Here is a 15,495-nt window from a genome sequence, read left to right as displayed (position 1 = left end):
GTGTGCATTTTCTTCGGCTCATATCAGTGTAGATTGTATGTTTTTCAGCTCATATCAGGGTGGACTGCCTGTGAAACAGTCATAATAAAATTCAAGATTTATTGAATCTTGAATAACTTCAATTTGTTACTGAAGGATGGGGCAGTTAAAAATATTTGGACCCGATCAAAAACTTATGCAAACCGTTTCACATGAATATTTCAAATGTCATGACTGTTTGATAGTTTGTGATGCTGAGTGTTAACAGTTGTGGTTGAGATTAACATTTTAATATATTCGGATGCAATGTGTTGGATGTGCATTATGTGTAGGGTAGCCAGATGTCACGTTTTTTATCGGGACAGTCCAGTATTTAAGCACTTTTTCTAGTGTCCCAACTTATTCTGGAAAAACAAAAAAACTTGTTTCTCTATCGCCTATGCGGCTTTCTAAGTCACGTGAGTATTTTAATCAAAGGTAGCCAAGGATACGGCTTGTAAAACCAATAAAATCAAACCGTGTTATTTGAAGTACATGACTGAATTAAACTATTCAATCACAATCCCCTATTAATAGACGTCCTGTTAGTGAACTGATTGCAGAGTCAATCTGAAATAGCACACAGGTAAAATTGCGGCTGGAAAAATTTCAAGGAAGCGTGCATGTACATTTAATGAGGAAATTCAAAAAGAGTTAAAATTTCTAAAAAAGAGAGTCAGACAGAGCCTAGTAAAGTGAGGTGTGAGATTTGTGGAGCTCGCTTTTCCATCGCCCATGGAGGCCGCACCGACATCACGCAGAAAGCATGTGGATGCTGTTAAAAGTAAATACAACCTTATTACAAAGTGTTACACAAAAAGAGAAACATGGTAATAAAAAGCATAATTTAACCAAATTTCTATTTCGCTACAAAACACAAACACATTTAGCTCTCTTTAACATATAAAAGTGCTGTTGAGTGACAACTCAAAACTATCAGTTAATCTGCTTTTTTAAATGACTTGCGCACACTACTTGAGGGCGAGAGGACATTCGGTGGAGAGCATGTTTGATCATTTCCTTAAATCGCTTGTGACATAAAAAACAGCAACGTAGCATGTGTCGCTACTTTTAGTTATTACTCCATTGGATAGAGAGGTCTCTAGACTATATGGCTAAGGTGAAGCTTATGTAGAGGTGAGCTGTGTTGACAGAGGTAGACAGTTTCGCACAGTTCACTTAAAGAACAGTGTCATTTACTAAAACCTTGCAGTCAGCAAGAGTACTACTGAGAGCGTAAGGTCACAGTGCCACCTGCTGTTTTCCTATGTCTCTCCTAAAGCAGTGTTTCTCTCCTCCTGTCATCCCTCTCTCTTGCTTTCTTCAGTCCAGAGAGCAGAATGCTACATCTCGCTCTAGTCAGCTGTGCTCTGTCTGCCCTTGGGGAGATCACTGGTGTCCCTGGTGTGTGCGTGAGCTGGAAGATTAAGTGTAATTTCCAAGCTCCTTCAAAACCAACAATACAGTCTCAAGAGCCTGCCATCCGCTCAGACCAGTGTGTTTATGTATGTGTGAGCATCTCTGTATTTTTGGCAATTGCTTGCAGATCGGTCGATAAAGCTGAATTCTCTTGTGAAGTTGTTTTGTGTTATATTTATTGCCCTCTTTAATAGCCTCTTGTTTTTCAAATTACTGGGAAATTGTTACAAGCAAAAACATTTTTTAATTAAAATGTTTAATCACAAAATAAATTATGAGAGATTGCACACAAAATAATTTTCATTTTAGTTTCAAGAAAATAATATTCCATAGTCATATGGGGTAAACATACTGCATCAGCAGGATTTGACACACATCCTTAAAGGGATAGTTCAACCAAAAATTTAAATTCTCTCAGCATTTATCACCGTCATATCACACAGAGATGTATGCAGAAAAAAGCCTCAGTCACCACTCTCTGTCATTGCAACCCTTTTCCATACAAGTGGATGGTGACTGAGGCCATAAATATTTAAATATTTATGCCTTAAATATTCTTAAATATTCTTTAGTGACATATGAGAATACATTTGTTTGGTGTGAACTATCCCTTTAAGACTTTGACGTAATTGTAGGGGGTGCCTAGAACCATTTTTAATTTGTATAAATTATCTGACTAGTATATTATACCACAAACTTATTAGTTTATTTTGATATTTGAGGTTTCCCATAAAAAGAAAATGCCACAGAATTGATGTTATCACCAAAGAAATAGAGTAAGTGGTGGTTAACACAGGCCATGTGTTACTGTACAATTAAATGAGTCAACTGATATTAGTAGTGAATCATACTTGGCTACAACTGATAGCTGCAAAGACATTTATGAAATCAACAAGCATATTTATGTAGGCTTGACAAAACAAACATACAGTACTATTATTCTACAAACTTGGTTTAGGGTTTTTCAAAAATCCCTAAACCTGCAGTCGCCAATTAGCAGACCACAGTCCAGGTCTGGACTCCGGATGGGTTGAGAAGGATATAGCTGCAGGCCGAGCTCCAAAAAGGGGCGGGAGCTCCAAACGAAAAACTTTAATTGAATACCCCTGCCCTAAACTCCTCCTAGAGATTTCAAGCTACACCAGACCTTTCTTGTTCTTGAATAGTGTGCTATGTCTTTTCTAACTGATCAGACATATGTTTTTTCACACAGACAATCAAAAATCCCATAGACTTACATTGACAGAATGTTCAAACGGGTCAACAGAATGTTCACATTCAAATTCCAATTGTAATAAATTTAAATGTAAACAAACCTACAAAAAGCACCCAGTGTTCAGAATATTAATTTAATATAATTTCTCAATAGTGGGCCAGATTCTGTTGTATTTCTAAAATCTCTCATGGGCTGTAGTTTGGACATCCCTGGTTTATCTAGCCTATCTGACTATCTTTTTAGCTTACTAGACGGCAATTTGTCTTACTTTAATATATATAAACATCAAACTTCTACTTTTAGAACTAGTTTAAACTTTCAAACAAGGCTTTGTAAAGCCAACATCAAAGTTTGTCTTAATAAATTTATCTATACATAATTAACTGTATTTTTAGTTTAATGTAGTCTGTTCTGCAAGTCACTTTCAGGTAAAACCTTAAGTAAGGGCATGTAAGGACATTTTAAATGTTAAAATTAACTCTTTTCCATTGAGCACACACTGAAGAATAGTTTCAATTATGATTGAAGTTGAGTCATATTAAGAGGTTAAAAGCCAGTGCATTACAAGAAATCAGAGCTGACTTTACCTGAGATGTGGTCAGAGTTGACAGTATGTACCACCAGTGGATGATGCACAGGTCTCATGTACTGGGATTGGAAAGCCATGTGATTGACATGCTCCACGGCCTCTGAGCTGTGTACAATACCGATCTGAGGGGGCGGGACAAACAGAAAATAATTTATAGAGACAATGGTATGTTCAGGGAGGATGAAAGCTTAAAAATTAGATTGGAATGAGATTAGTTCTAATGAGCTTGAAAACCATTTATATCTGAACTGAGACACTTAGCAATGCTTAGAAGTAAATGTGGTAAGATCTAAAACTGGTGCACAGCTAAATCAGCCTCAGACGACAAGTCAACTGATTGTTAAGTGACCAATTGATTCATATTACACAAAAGTGACCAGTGCTTGCCAAAATTATTTCATTGAGTAAGAACTTTATTACTCGCCAGTTCTTCACGACCATTTTTAACCTCTCCCTCAACCAATATGTCGTTCCCACATATTTTAAGTCCTCCACCATCATTCCTGTCCCCAAAACTGCCCATCCTGCCTCCCTGAATGACTACCGTCCTGTAACACTAACATCTATAGTATTGAAATTATTTGAAAAACTGGTCAGAGCCTACGTCTGCTCCTGCCTCCCCAGCTGTCTGGACCCATTACAGTTTGCACACCGGTCCAACAGGTCTGCTACACTGCCCTCTACCATCTGGAGCAGAGGAAAGGGAACTATGTGTGGATGCTATTTGTGGATTACAGCTCCGCGTTTAACACCATCGTCCCCTCACACCTCTGCAAAAAGATCCAGAACCTGGGGCTGAACTCCTCCATCTGCCACTGGATCCAGGACTTCCTGACCTGACACCCCCAGGTGGTCCAGATGGAAAACTACACCTCCTCCATGTTCAACCTCAGCACTGGAGCTCCCCAAGGCTGTGTCCTCAGCCCCTTGCTTTACTCCCTCTACACCAATGACTGCTCGGCCAAACACAGCTCCAACAAGTGGTGGTAGGCCTCATCACTAACAATGATGAGAAGGCCTACTTAGAGGAAGTGGATGTCCTCTCCACATGGTGTTACAATAACAATCTCTCCCTGAATGTCACCAAAATCAAGGAAATGGTTATTGATTACGGGAGGAAGCAGGTGAGGAAATACAGCCCCTGATTAACAACTATAGGGTACGCAGCTTCAAATACCTTGGGGTCCACATCACAGAAGACCTCTCCTGGACAACACACACAAACAGCTTGGTGACAAGGGCACAACAGCGTCTCTACCACCTACGATGCCCATAGGGTGCTGAGGGTATCTACACTGGGAATGTGGAGAGTCTTCTCACAGGGAGCATCACCGCCTGGTTCGGAGGCACCACAGTCCAGGATCAGAAGGTGCTGTCCAGAGTGGTGAGGACAGCGGAGAAGGCCATCAGGATTTCTCTCCCCTGAATCACAGACACCTACACACAGCGATGCAGGACAAGGGCCAGGAGAATTATCAAAGACTTTCACCACCCCGGATACAGACTCTTATCAGTGCTCCCATCAGGGAAGTGCTACCGGATCATGAGGACCAACCCAGAGAGACTCAGGAGGAGTAATTGCCTCAGGCAATCCGGTTACTGAACGAGGACACTTGAGAGAGTCTGTATTTTTCCTGCTTCGCACAGACACACATACACAAAACAGTTTGCACTATAATTTTAATTAACTAAAAATTTTGCACAATGTATAGTTCAGTATACTCTGTACAGTTCTGTATATTTTACATATTTTCAACTATATTTTATTCACATTATATTTGTTTATAGTCTACTATATTTTATTCTATTTTTTATCATTAAGTGGGTGTATGTCCTTAGTTCGTTGCTGGTTCTGTTTGTTGTTGCACTGTGGGATGAGGAACTAAGGAAAAACATTTCACTACATTACATCACATGTTTGTAATATATATGTGACAAATAATAATAAAACCTGAAACCTGAATCCAGTTGCCAGTCGATTACTACGCTAACATCAATATCAGATTTAACCACCCCTAAACATTATGTATAACAAAAAAAAAAAAAAAAAAAAAAAAGTGGTGTTTCATGGTCTCATTCAGTGTAAGTGGGCAGTTCTTGGCCAGAATAAGTGGCAATGTGGACCAGATATAAGCCTTCTAGTCAAAAGTCTGGCATTGTGAGACTAGTGCACAGCTAACTTTTAAGTACAAAAGAGTCCAAAAGTACAAAAAGCAGATGAAGTGGAATTGAAAGGGAGGATAAAATGAATGGATGGCAAAATGAAACAAAAGCACTGATTCATACGAGAGCCGAATCTGACCTCCAGGTTGAACTCATTGCTTGTGTAGCGTCCATTCAGTTCAGAGCAAGTGAGCCGGAACCTTCTCTCGGACAGACTGCCAGGCTTCCAGTTACGGTACCTCACCTGCCTGATGGCCTGTTCATAATGCGCCATGGAGTCCACACCTGAGACCGAAGACAGACTCGTGTCAGAAAGTTTACATCTATTCAGACAAAAGAGCTTTGGTGGATTGAAAGGCATTCAAAATATGTTTCCCTGGAGACCAGCAGAGGTCTAAGTCCTTCTCTAATAAATGTAACATATATTCTCAATCCACTTTAAAAAATGTCTAGGTGATTTTAATTTTCTCTCAAAAATGTTCAACGTCTAACGATAGAGGTAGAAGGGTCTAAGCAGGATCTGAGTCTAAATATTCAACTAAATATTCTTTATCTTATTTTTGGAAAAAAATCAAACAACTGGTAAGTCACTATCAGTGGGCGCAATTAATATCAGAAATCCTCTTTAAAGGAATAGTTTGCCCAAAAATTCTGACTTACTTATGTCATACCAAACCGGTATGATATTCTTTCTTATGTGGAACACAACAGAAGATGTTCTAATGTATATCCTGGTCTGTCATTTAAATTCCATGGCAGTTGTTATCCATTCATTAACACTTATTTTTCACTCTGTTTCTCACAAAATGCTTTCTTATAACATCAAAGCACTTTTACTAAAAGTTGCGCCGTAGTTCAACTGATAGTATATTCAGGATGGACTTTTAGTCATTAATCTTACATTTTATACAACTTATCTCACTCTCCCCCTCTTGATTTTCATTTTCTGTTTTAGCATAATTTTCTGTAAAGCTGCTTTGATACGATGTGTATTGTGAAAAGTGCTATGCAAATAAATGTTACTTGACTTGATAGAGCATTGAACTTGCAACGCAATAGACCCGGGTATGAGTCCAGCAAAGCATGCTTATCGACATGTGCGCCGAAAGTGTAATAGAAGCACCACAGAATTGTAATAAAAAATGTTAACGTGAATATAAATTTTAACCCATTTGCACCTGTGCAGTACGTTTGCACTTCCGCAGTTAATTAAGAATGTAAATTCTAAGACATTAGTCATTAATCTTAGTTAATACAATATATTTTTGTTTAAACTTTGGCCCCTAACGATTACTTAGTTTACTAATTTTAAATCTTGACTTGTACTACACATAAATAACTAATATTAGCATTATATTCATGCTGTTTAGCCAGAGGGGAACTGGCCCCCACAGTGAGTGTCCCCCAAGATTATTTTTCTCCTATAACCAACATCTTGTGGAGTTTTGTGTTTCTTGCCACTGTTGCCTTAAGCTTGCTCACTAGGGGTCTAAATATAAATATAATTATTTTCTATTATTTATTTTAAGGCACAATTTACAAATCATATATCTTCTTCTTCTTCTTTTTTTTTTAACTGCACTATGACTCGAAGACATTACTATATTATTGTTTTTCTGTTGCAGCATAATTTTCTGTAAAGCTGCTTTGAAATGATGTGTGTTGTGGAAAGTGGTTTACAAATAAAAATGACTTGATTTGACTTGACTACTATCACAAGTTCCATCTAGACTTTTTTTGTCCAACAAATAACGTTACGAGCTCCTTCCCCATCACTTTATCATTGATATTAATCACTGCTCTGTGTGTGCATCAGTGTAATGACTCCGGGTGGACACATCATAGCTGTTCCGCCCTTTCAACCAGTGTTTTATGCTGGTTTAAGGTGTATTAACATTAAACGCGTTAATCGCGACTAAGAAAAATTTATGCATTCAATCGCACGCGCTAATGCATTAATTTTGACAGCTCTAATAAAAATGTTAATAAATACTTTTATATATATATATATATATATATATATATATATATATATATATATATATATATATACATATATAAGAATTATATTAGTGTTAATTTCAAAGCATATGCATATGAAAATGTTGGAGTTTTGGAAATGGCTATCATTTATCTTAACACGAATATATTTAATTAATAGTAATACAAATGTAAATAAACCAAAATGTGTATATATATGGGTTTCATAAAATTATTATTTATTTTGCACTCTCTTATGTTTTAGCTGCTTTACATGTAAAACACTAACCAAGTAAGACAAGGACAATGCAAAGAGATTTAAATTTGCTCAATGCTAAAGGTTAGTCTCAGAGAGCATGCCAATGGAATACCCACAGACCATTCACAGCAAACATGATGCATATTGCAACAAAATTTCAAGAGCTGAAATAAAATCCATTCTGACTGCTATAGGCAACTCTTGTGTGGGGTGCACAGGTTTTTATCAGTACAAGTAACAAAGTTTTTTATTTTTTTAATTAATTAATTAATTTATTTTTTATGGAAGTTACGAGATGTGCACCTCGAGGAAGAACCAGTCAAAAACTATTGGATTTTTTTTTAAATATATTTTCCAAAGTTTGCAATGTTCATGGCATTGAAACTTAGAAATAAATTAAAGAGTACTGTTGGAAGGAGATTATGTGATTAAGTGAATATTTTAATGAGCTACCACTTTGTTGCATGCCATCCCACATTAAATACTACAAATAATAAAAATTCAACCATACTTTTATTTGTGCTAATGACTCCTTTAGCCCACTAGCACCAGTGCTAAGACCTGTTAACATAAAGCAAGCGTACAGCCATGGTTTAGGTTAGGGAGGTGTTTTTTTTGTTTTTTTTAACCTTAAAAATTGGTTTGGGAGAACATTTAACTCACTTTTAGCACAGAGTGGATATTTCACCTCAAAACTGCCGTGATACGTGTAATGAACCACATAATTTAATTTAGCAAAAAATATATTGCCAGAGTCTTTTAATTTCCATGAGATCAGGTTGAGATTTTAACTGAAAAATGATTTTAAATTTCAGTTTGTTTCTTAAAACCTATTTTATGATCTCAGAATACTTTGAATCTGATGCACAAGCCATATCGGTCCTTTTCTAAGCTTGAAAATACTGTAAGTCACTATCAAATGCAATTGTATTGAAAAGACAAACCAGGATATTAATTGAAACATCTCATTTAGTTCTGCATAAGAAAGTCAGACAGGTTCGGAACAATATGAGGGGGAGTAAATTATGACAGAATTTTCATTTTTTTGGGTAAACTAAACTAAGTCTTTAAATAAAGTCAATGTCATGATACATCAGTTAAACAATGAATTATCTAGAGAAAAATATGTTCTACATGCAGCATTAAATTTAATATGAAGCAGATGGAAGATAGAAAGCTTTGAAAAGCTGTGAATAAACAACAAATGAGAGCCTTGAGTCAATGAGGAGTATAAACAATATTATGAGAAAACAGGTCAACAGATGGCTTGTACAATTGGTATGAAAAATATGGTTGACATCTACCATAGATAGAGATGCCAGAGGTAGAGTTGGTGGCGTCCAGATGTTTGCCCAAGAGAGAGCTGTGGTGGATCTCCAGACTCTCAATCTCTGGGTCCAGTTCCTCTCCAATCACAAGCACATCACAATAATCCAGGTTATGCATCAACTCCAGAACACCAGGTCTCCGGGCTACACACAAAAAACACCCATAAACTGTTACACAGGCACAGATATGCAGTGGCAAATATATGACCTCCTGCCGTATCCACACACAGCCATTGATTGTGTATGAATTTAATTTAGATGATTTATTGTTTCACTACCCTGCCTCTGTGTTCGATAAAAGATGCCAGACACTTTTGTTGAACTTTAAATAAAAAAGGACACTAATAAAAACCAATTGACTCAGGGTAAGTGTTATAACCAGCCGACCAACATAAGGCATTTATAATCTTGAAAGTAAGTTATAGACTAAACCATTATAAATAAAACACAGTGTGGGGAAATCCATTGGAGGAAAATTCTGTAAATATACACTAACATTCTGATGCGTAAACTACAGGCAAAATGTGCAAATGTGGCACCTGTGAAATGAATGAATGCATAAGTGTGGGATTATGTTAATATATGAGCTGGGAAAGAGAGTAATCTATCACCTATGCTGAGGATGGTGTCGGTCTTGGTGACGGTACTAATGATGCGTATGTCCTTGAACAGGGCAACCCCACCAGGGGTTTGGAGCTGAGCCGCAGGCCAAACCAGCCGCTCCAACCCAGCAATGGTGATCCGAGGTTCGCTGGGCGGCAGCACCATCACCATCGCCTTGATGTCTGGAATGGAGATGCATGTGTCTTCACCGAAACATCTGCATGGTGAGAAATGAAGGAAGAACAGTTTAAGGAAATGTGAGATTTATTAAGGGTAAGAAGGAAGGTAAAGAATTGCAACATAGGGCCTTCAGGTGAGATTAAAAAATATATATATTTAATTGTACTTTCGACTTGGTCACATTCAAAGCTGCAATATATAAAATAATCATAAACAACCAACAGTTAGGCTAATAAACTGAAGTGGCTTGCTCCATGTTCTGTATGTTTTTGTGTCTGTCTCTTGTGACCGCGGACGTGCGTTGTGCTCGCTGAAGCTCGCGAGCTGTCTTCACACGTTGTGCTGAAGTTTGGTCACTTCGGTCTGAGGTTTCGGGTTTGTGTGTGGCTGAACTCTCGCACAGGTGTCCTGTTTCATTTTTGTCACCTGTTGCGTGCATCGTGTGGTGTTTGCCTCGCGATGTATGCTCAGGTTTTGTTTAGTGTGAGAATGTATGGCATTGCTTTGTTTGCCGTTGCTACTCATTCTCTCGTCTTGGTTTTCGGTTGGCGTGAGTGTATTTTGCTTTATTGTCTTGGAGATGTGCACTAATGCCGTTCTGGTGATTCGTTGTCTTGTGAGAGCATGTGGCTTTGTTTTATTTATGTACCGCAGCATGTCTCTCTGTCTGACTTCATAACCCACCTCCTTGTTTCCTTATTATTAATTCATTTGCCTCACCTGCCCCGTTAACCTGTTTGATTTCTCTCCCTATGTTAACCTCCTAGTGTGTTTGCTTTCCAGTGCCAGTTTGTCTTGTGTTTCCAGTCATTCTTGTATGTTCGAGTCAGTCTTGTCTGTTGGTTGGTTCGTGTTTATGCTATTCCCTTGTTCCTGCTCAGTCTGGTCGGTCCTGGTTCCCCGTTACCCTCTGCCCCAGCCCTGGATTACCTTTTTCTCCTAAAGGGTAGTTTATGTTTGTTTTCCCCCCTTGTGGGAGTTTTGGTTTGTGTTTGCCCTTTTTGTGTTATTAATAAATCCTTTGTTTTTTAAACTCTGCGCTTGGGTCTTGAGCCTCTCATTCTCTGATTCCTGACACCGTGTTAATATCGCCAACGAAATCACTGACGAAAACACCTTTTTCATCTCATTTTTGTTATTGTTGAGGAAATCATCAATGATAATGAAAACGAGACAAAAAGGCGCATCATAACGATAATGAAACAATGTTTTTAAAGCATACTGCTGTTGAAATTATAACATACTAATTCTTGAGATAAGGGACAAAACATGTCTTACATACAAAAGTCATCTTTATTTTAAAAATCAAGATATTCATAACAATAAAAATACTGGAAAAGTTAAATCTAAAGGGTATGTGTATACATGTTTACTTATATTTTAATATAATTGCATTATAATTTTTTAAAATGCATGCTCTATACTTGGAAGCACATGTAACTTAACCTGTCCTCAGCAAGAGGTCACACTGTTAAACTGCTAAACAAAGTTTTTAAAAATGCATAAATGATATAAATATCAAATGAATGGTAGGGATCTGTAAGATATCAAACAATACATTAAGACAACTTTAAATGATATTTTCTATAAATAAAACTGCCTATCAAAGTTGTGTCCTCACTTTGCGTCAACTCAAATCAGAAAATGTCCTGATCAGCTTTAACTCCGAATATCCCTTTCTCACTTCCTGCTCATGGTGGATGCAACAGTAGGACACGTGGTCTGGTACGTTTGATATTTTTCACATTTTAAACAAACAATATAAGTCTCTGTGGTCACAGCTTCATTCTCATTATTATAATTTCTGTTAAAATTTTAGTTTAGTTTATAGAGGCATCTTCAACTGAGAGGGAAAAAATGGCTCCAGTGTACAACACATGGTTACGATGGAAAAAATATTACATTTTGTCAACTCCGTCAGAATTTTCAGAATAGTATGAAAACAGGAAAAAAAATAAATAAATATGGAATGTATTATCACTTAACTTTACTGAACAATATTATTACATAATTAAAGACTTTACACTTGTTGGACGAATCAAATTAAAATAGCACGCTTTTTGGTGTGTCTGACGGAGTTGACACAAATGACAGTAAGATGCAAGTTATGAAGTGAATAAATGTCAATTTCAGAAGAAAAAAAAAAATGTTTTTATAAAAACCTGTTCCCTTACATCATTTGTTAGCTGAGACCTTTGTCTACAAATATATCCATTTCAAATTAATTTAATATTAAAAAATAAAAGATTTTAAACATGTTTTGTCCCTTATCTCAAGAATCAGTGAACAAGATACAAATAATACTGCAAGATATTAACAGCGCAAGATATCAACAGAAGAAGAAACATCTAGAGAATTTGTATATAGAAGAAGATATTAGATGGATTCATCTAATCGATTAATCCAGTATATTGGGAATTTCTCTGCTTGAGCTGCATGAGTTGAACGTGCTAACATTGGCAAAATTAATCGCTTTAAAATGGGGTAAATACCTCATTCAAACGCATCCTATTTATAGATGAGTTTAATGACTATATCCACAACATAAATGTAATATAAAAACGTACATCTGTACAGTGAAGCGAATGAACAGGTGAACTTGAACTAAATGATGCGCTAGTCAGAATATAATAGTAATTTGCGTTGCGTAACTTGCGTTGTGAATATGCTGTTTCCGTAAGAAACACACTATACGCAATGTAATATCCTATCACAGAAAATTAATAAGTCTCTAAAGCATGAAGAATTCAGAATACAGAAGGCTAACTTCTAAAAACTAACTAATACTTCAGTCTATTTATTATTATTTTAGAAGCTCAGCTTTTTCACAAAGATAAGGTTTGTATATTTATATGTTTGATACATGTTTAAATTAGAAAATTTTTATACATTTTTTTCTAAATTTGTGAATATTTGATTAAAGTTTGGTCTGTTGCAGTTTGCCACACTTTTTTGTCCATTTTGCACATCATCATCAACTAAACAATATTATTTTCATTGACTAAATTAACTGACTAAAATTAATGAATAAGACATGATGAAATACTGACTAATTTTAAAGGACATTTTTTGTCAAAAGACAACAAACAAAAACCTGTTACAAAATGTATTTCCTGTTTCAATTTTCTTTCTAAAACCCCTACATACCTCTAAAAATAACACTGACACCCAAAAGTATGGATTGAACACAATTAGTAAACAACCTGACTAAAGACAAATATCAATATCATTCTAAAGATGCAGTTTAACTGAACAGTTCACCCAAAAATAAAAATGTTGTCATCATTTACTCACACTCATGTTGTTCTAAACCAATATAACTTTCTTTATTCCGTGGAACACAAGAGGATATGTTGAAAAGGCAGAATGTTAGCCTCAGTCACCTTTCACTTTCATTGCATGACAACAACAAAAAAAAAGATGTAATGAAAGTGAACGATGACTGAGACTGAAACATACTGCCTAACATCTCCTTTTATGTTCCACTCTAAGATTGTTGCCAGTACAGTGAGAGGCACTGGCACTCACTAACTCTTTTTCAGTTGAGTGTAATTTTAGACTGTCTTTGTCAACTTCAGCACCGTTGCACCTCTCAGGTGAAATCAACCAAGAGACCAATTAATGGTGCAGAAAAATGTCATTAGTTTTAAACGAAGAAGTCTTTGAGACATTTCTGTGAAACTGAGTGTGCTGCTCGGATTGCTGCCACCTCCTTCCGACACCAGCCGAGAAAGTTGGTATGGCATTCAGAAGCGGTGTTGATTGAGACAGAGGTACTGAAGCATGGCCTGCAACAGACTCACAAAGAGACCTGCTGTGGTAATTGGAGTTGCTCCAGTTTCATTACAGCTAGTATGCAATGAGAGCGGCGAAAATAAAGTGTTTTAGGATTAACAGGGCTCCCTTCTTCCAATGCACCCAGTAATTACTCTTTCTCAAGGATGAGCTTTAAACAGCGCTCGTTCATTTACTAATTAATTTATTTACTTGCCTACTAATTAAGAACTGTTTGTTCGGGACAACAGCCTCTTTTCTGCCACCGTCGCGGATGGAGTGATGCTTAGCCGTGCTCAAGCAATGGTATGCTATCTCCCTAAGGTAATTCCTCTACACGCCTCGCCTAAAAGCTCTCCCTCAAGTCACAGCAGAAAATGGCCTTGAATGGAAAGGCAGGAGGCGTGCAAAACTGTGTGGAACCAACAAAACAATTACCTCTGATGACCACAGTAAAAATGACATAGCAAAGTTTGTGATGTGTAAAACTGGGTCACTCTTTGGTCGACTGGAGCTACATGCTAAAAGGACAGTCGAGAACACAGTCCCTCAATAAAAAGGCTTGTGGAAAAGGAGCTTCAATCTCTATTTATTTACAGGGCTGATTTAAGGATATTGGGTGCTGGTCTAAGCCAGGCTTCGGCTATTATAAGAGCTGTGGCTAACTCCACTACCGACCAGGGATGTCTGTTCTTATTTAGGAGATACTATTCACCAATGCACACCAGACAAGTGTAAAAGGCTCTCTCTCTTCTTTTCTTTTCTCTCTCTTTCTCGAATTTGGGTTTGTATCACCAGAGTGCTATTGGATCCAATAGGTTTCATTAGATATCTGTCAGACAACAGAATCCTTGTACCCCCTCCCTTGACAATAAAATGGGCATCTCTATAGGGGAAAGGACACACAGTGTGCATATACTTTAACCAGGTTTTCAAAGCTACTGCTTAAACCACAATTAATTGCTAAAGGAGTGTGAAATATACAAAAAGAGTGCAAATAAATCTAGTTTTCTTTTATTGAGTGAAATGCTAAAACTTTTAAGCTGGTCTCATAGAATCATGTTGCTATACCTGCATTTTTGCAAAAATGATTTTTACCTGGCTCGTTTCTTCGTACACATTGTTGCACGTACAGTATCTTCTTGTAACAGGTACAGTTTGGTACTGCCCCTTTAAGAGAAATGCACTCTTTACTGTTTCCTTTTCTGTTGAGCGGTAATTCTACGTAGTGACCACAAGCTGTGCACACCGCATTTCTGTGGGGCACTGAAGCTTTTCATATTTCTGTTGCTCTTTTTCTTAGATATTTTTGTTTATTAAGTAACGCTGTTGAAAGTGGAGTGTTTGCTAACTGCAAATTCCGTGGAACTGAAAATCAGTGCCACCTGTGGAATGCCAGTCACGTTGTGAGTCTCTGACTAACTCTGCTGTAACTAATTGGGCGAGCTATCCCCATTAAAAAGCATGTTACATTCTGTTATCAAAAGTCAAGTCATTTACTTGATTATTTGTATAATGCTTTTTGTTTTCACAACACACATAATTTCAAAGCAGCTTTACAGAAAAAAAAAATATGCTGTAACAGAAAATGAAGTTATAATGTCTGTAATGTCTTGGAATCGTCATTGTGCAGTTTGATAAAAACGTGATTGTAGATTGTGCCTTAAAATAATAAATAAATTTACACCACCAGTGAGCATGCTAAAGGTGACTGTGGCAAGGAACACACAACTCAATAAGATGTTAGTTAATGAAGAAAAATAAACTTGGGGGAAATCAGGCTCACTGTGGGGGCCAGTTCCCCTCTAGCTAAACAGCATGAATATAATGCCAATATTAGTTATTTATGTATACTACAAGTCATGGTTTTAATGAGTAAACTAAGTAAATGTTAGGTGCCAATGTTTAAACAAAACGATTTTGTATGAACTGTAAAATTAATGACTAAAATCTTTGAAGTCCATTC

General features: G+C 36.9%; 1 protein-coding gene across 1 annotated transcript in view; it reads right to left on the bottom strand.

Annotated features, from left to right (window-relative positions):
* LOC127442322 (calsyntenin-2-like) overlaps positions 1–15,495 on the bottom strand; it is a 390,092-nt gene that overhangs the window by 6,583 nt on the left and 368,014 nt on the right. The window contains exons 12-15 of the mRNA XM_051700250.1: positions 9,584–9,792; positions 8,949–9,116; positions 5,545–5,690; positions 3,241–3,364 (exon numbers count right to left, since the gene is read on the bottom strand). Coding sequence (XP_051556210.1) covers positions 3,241–3,364; positions 5,545–5,690; positions 8,949–9,116; positions 9,584–9,792 — 647 coding nt within the window. The remainder of the gene's footprint in view (positions 1–3,240; positions 3,365–5,544; positions 5,691–8,948; positions 9,117–9,583; positions 9,793–15,495) is intronic.

This window comes from Myxocyprinus asiaticus, chromosome 6, assembly GCF_019703515.2.
Source record: "Myxocyprinus asiaticus isolate MX2 ecotype Aquarium Trade chromosome 6, UBuf_Myxa_2, whole genome shotgun sequence".
Classification (NCBI taxonomy): Eukaryota; Metazoa; Chordata; class Actinopteri; order Cypriniformes; family Catostomidae; genus Myxocyprinus; species Myxocyprinus asiaticus.
This window is presented reverse-complemented; position numbering and strand designations above follow the sequence as displayed.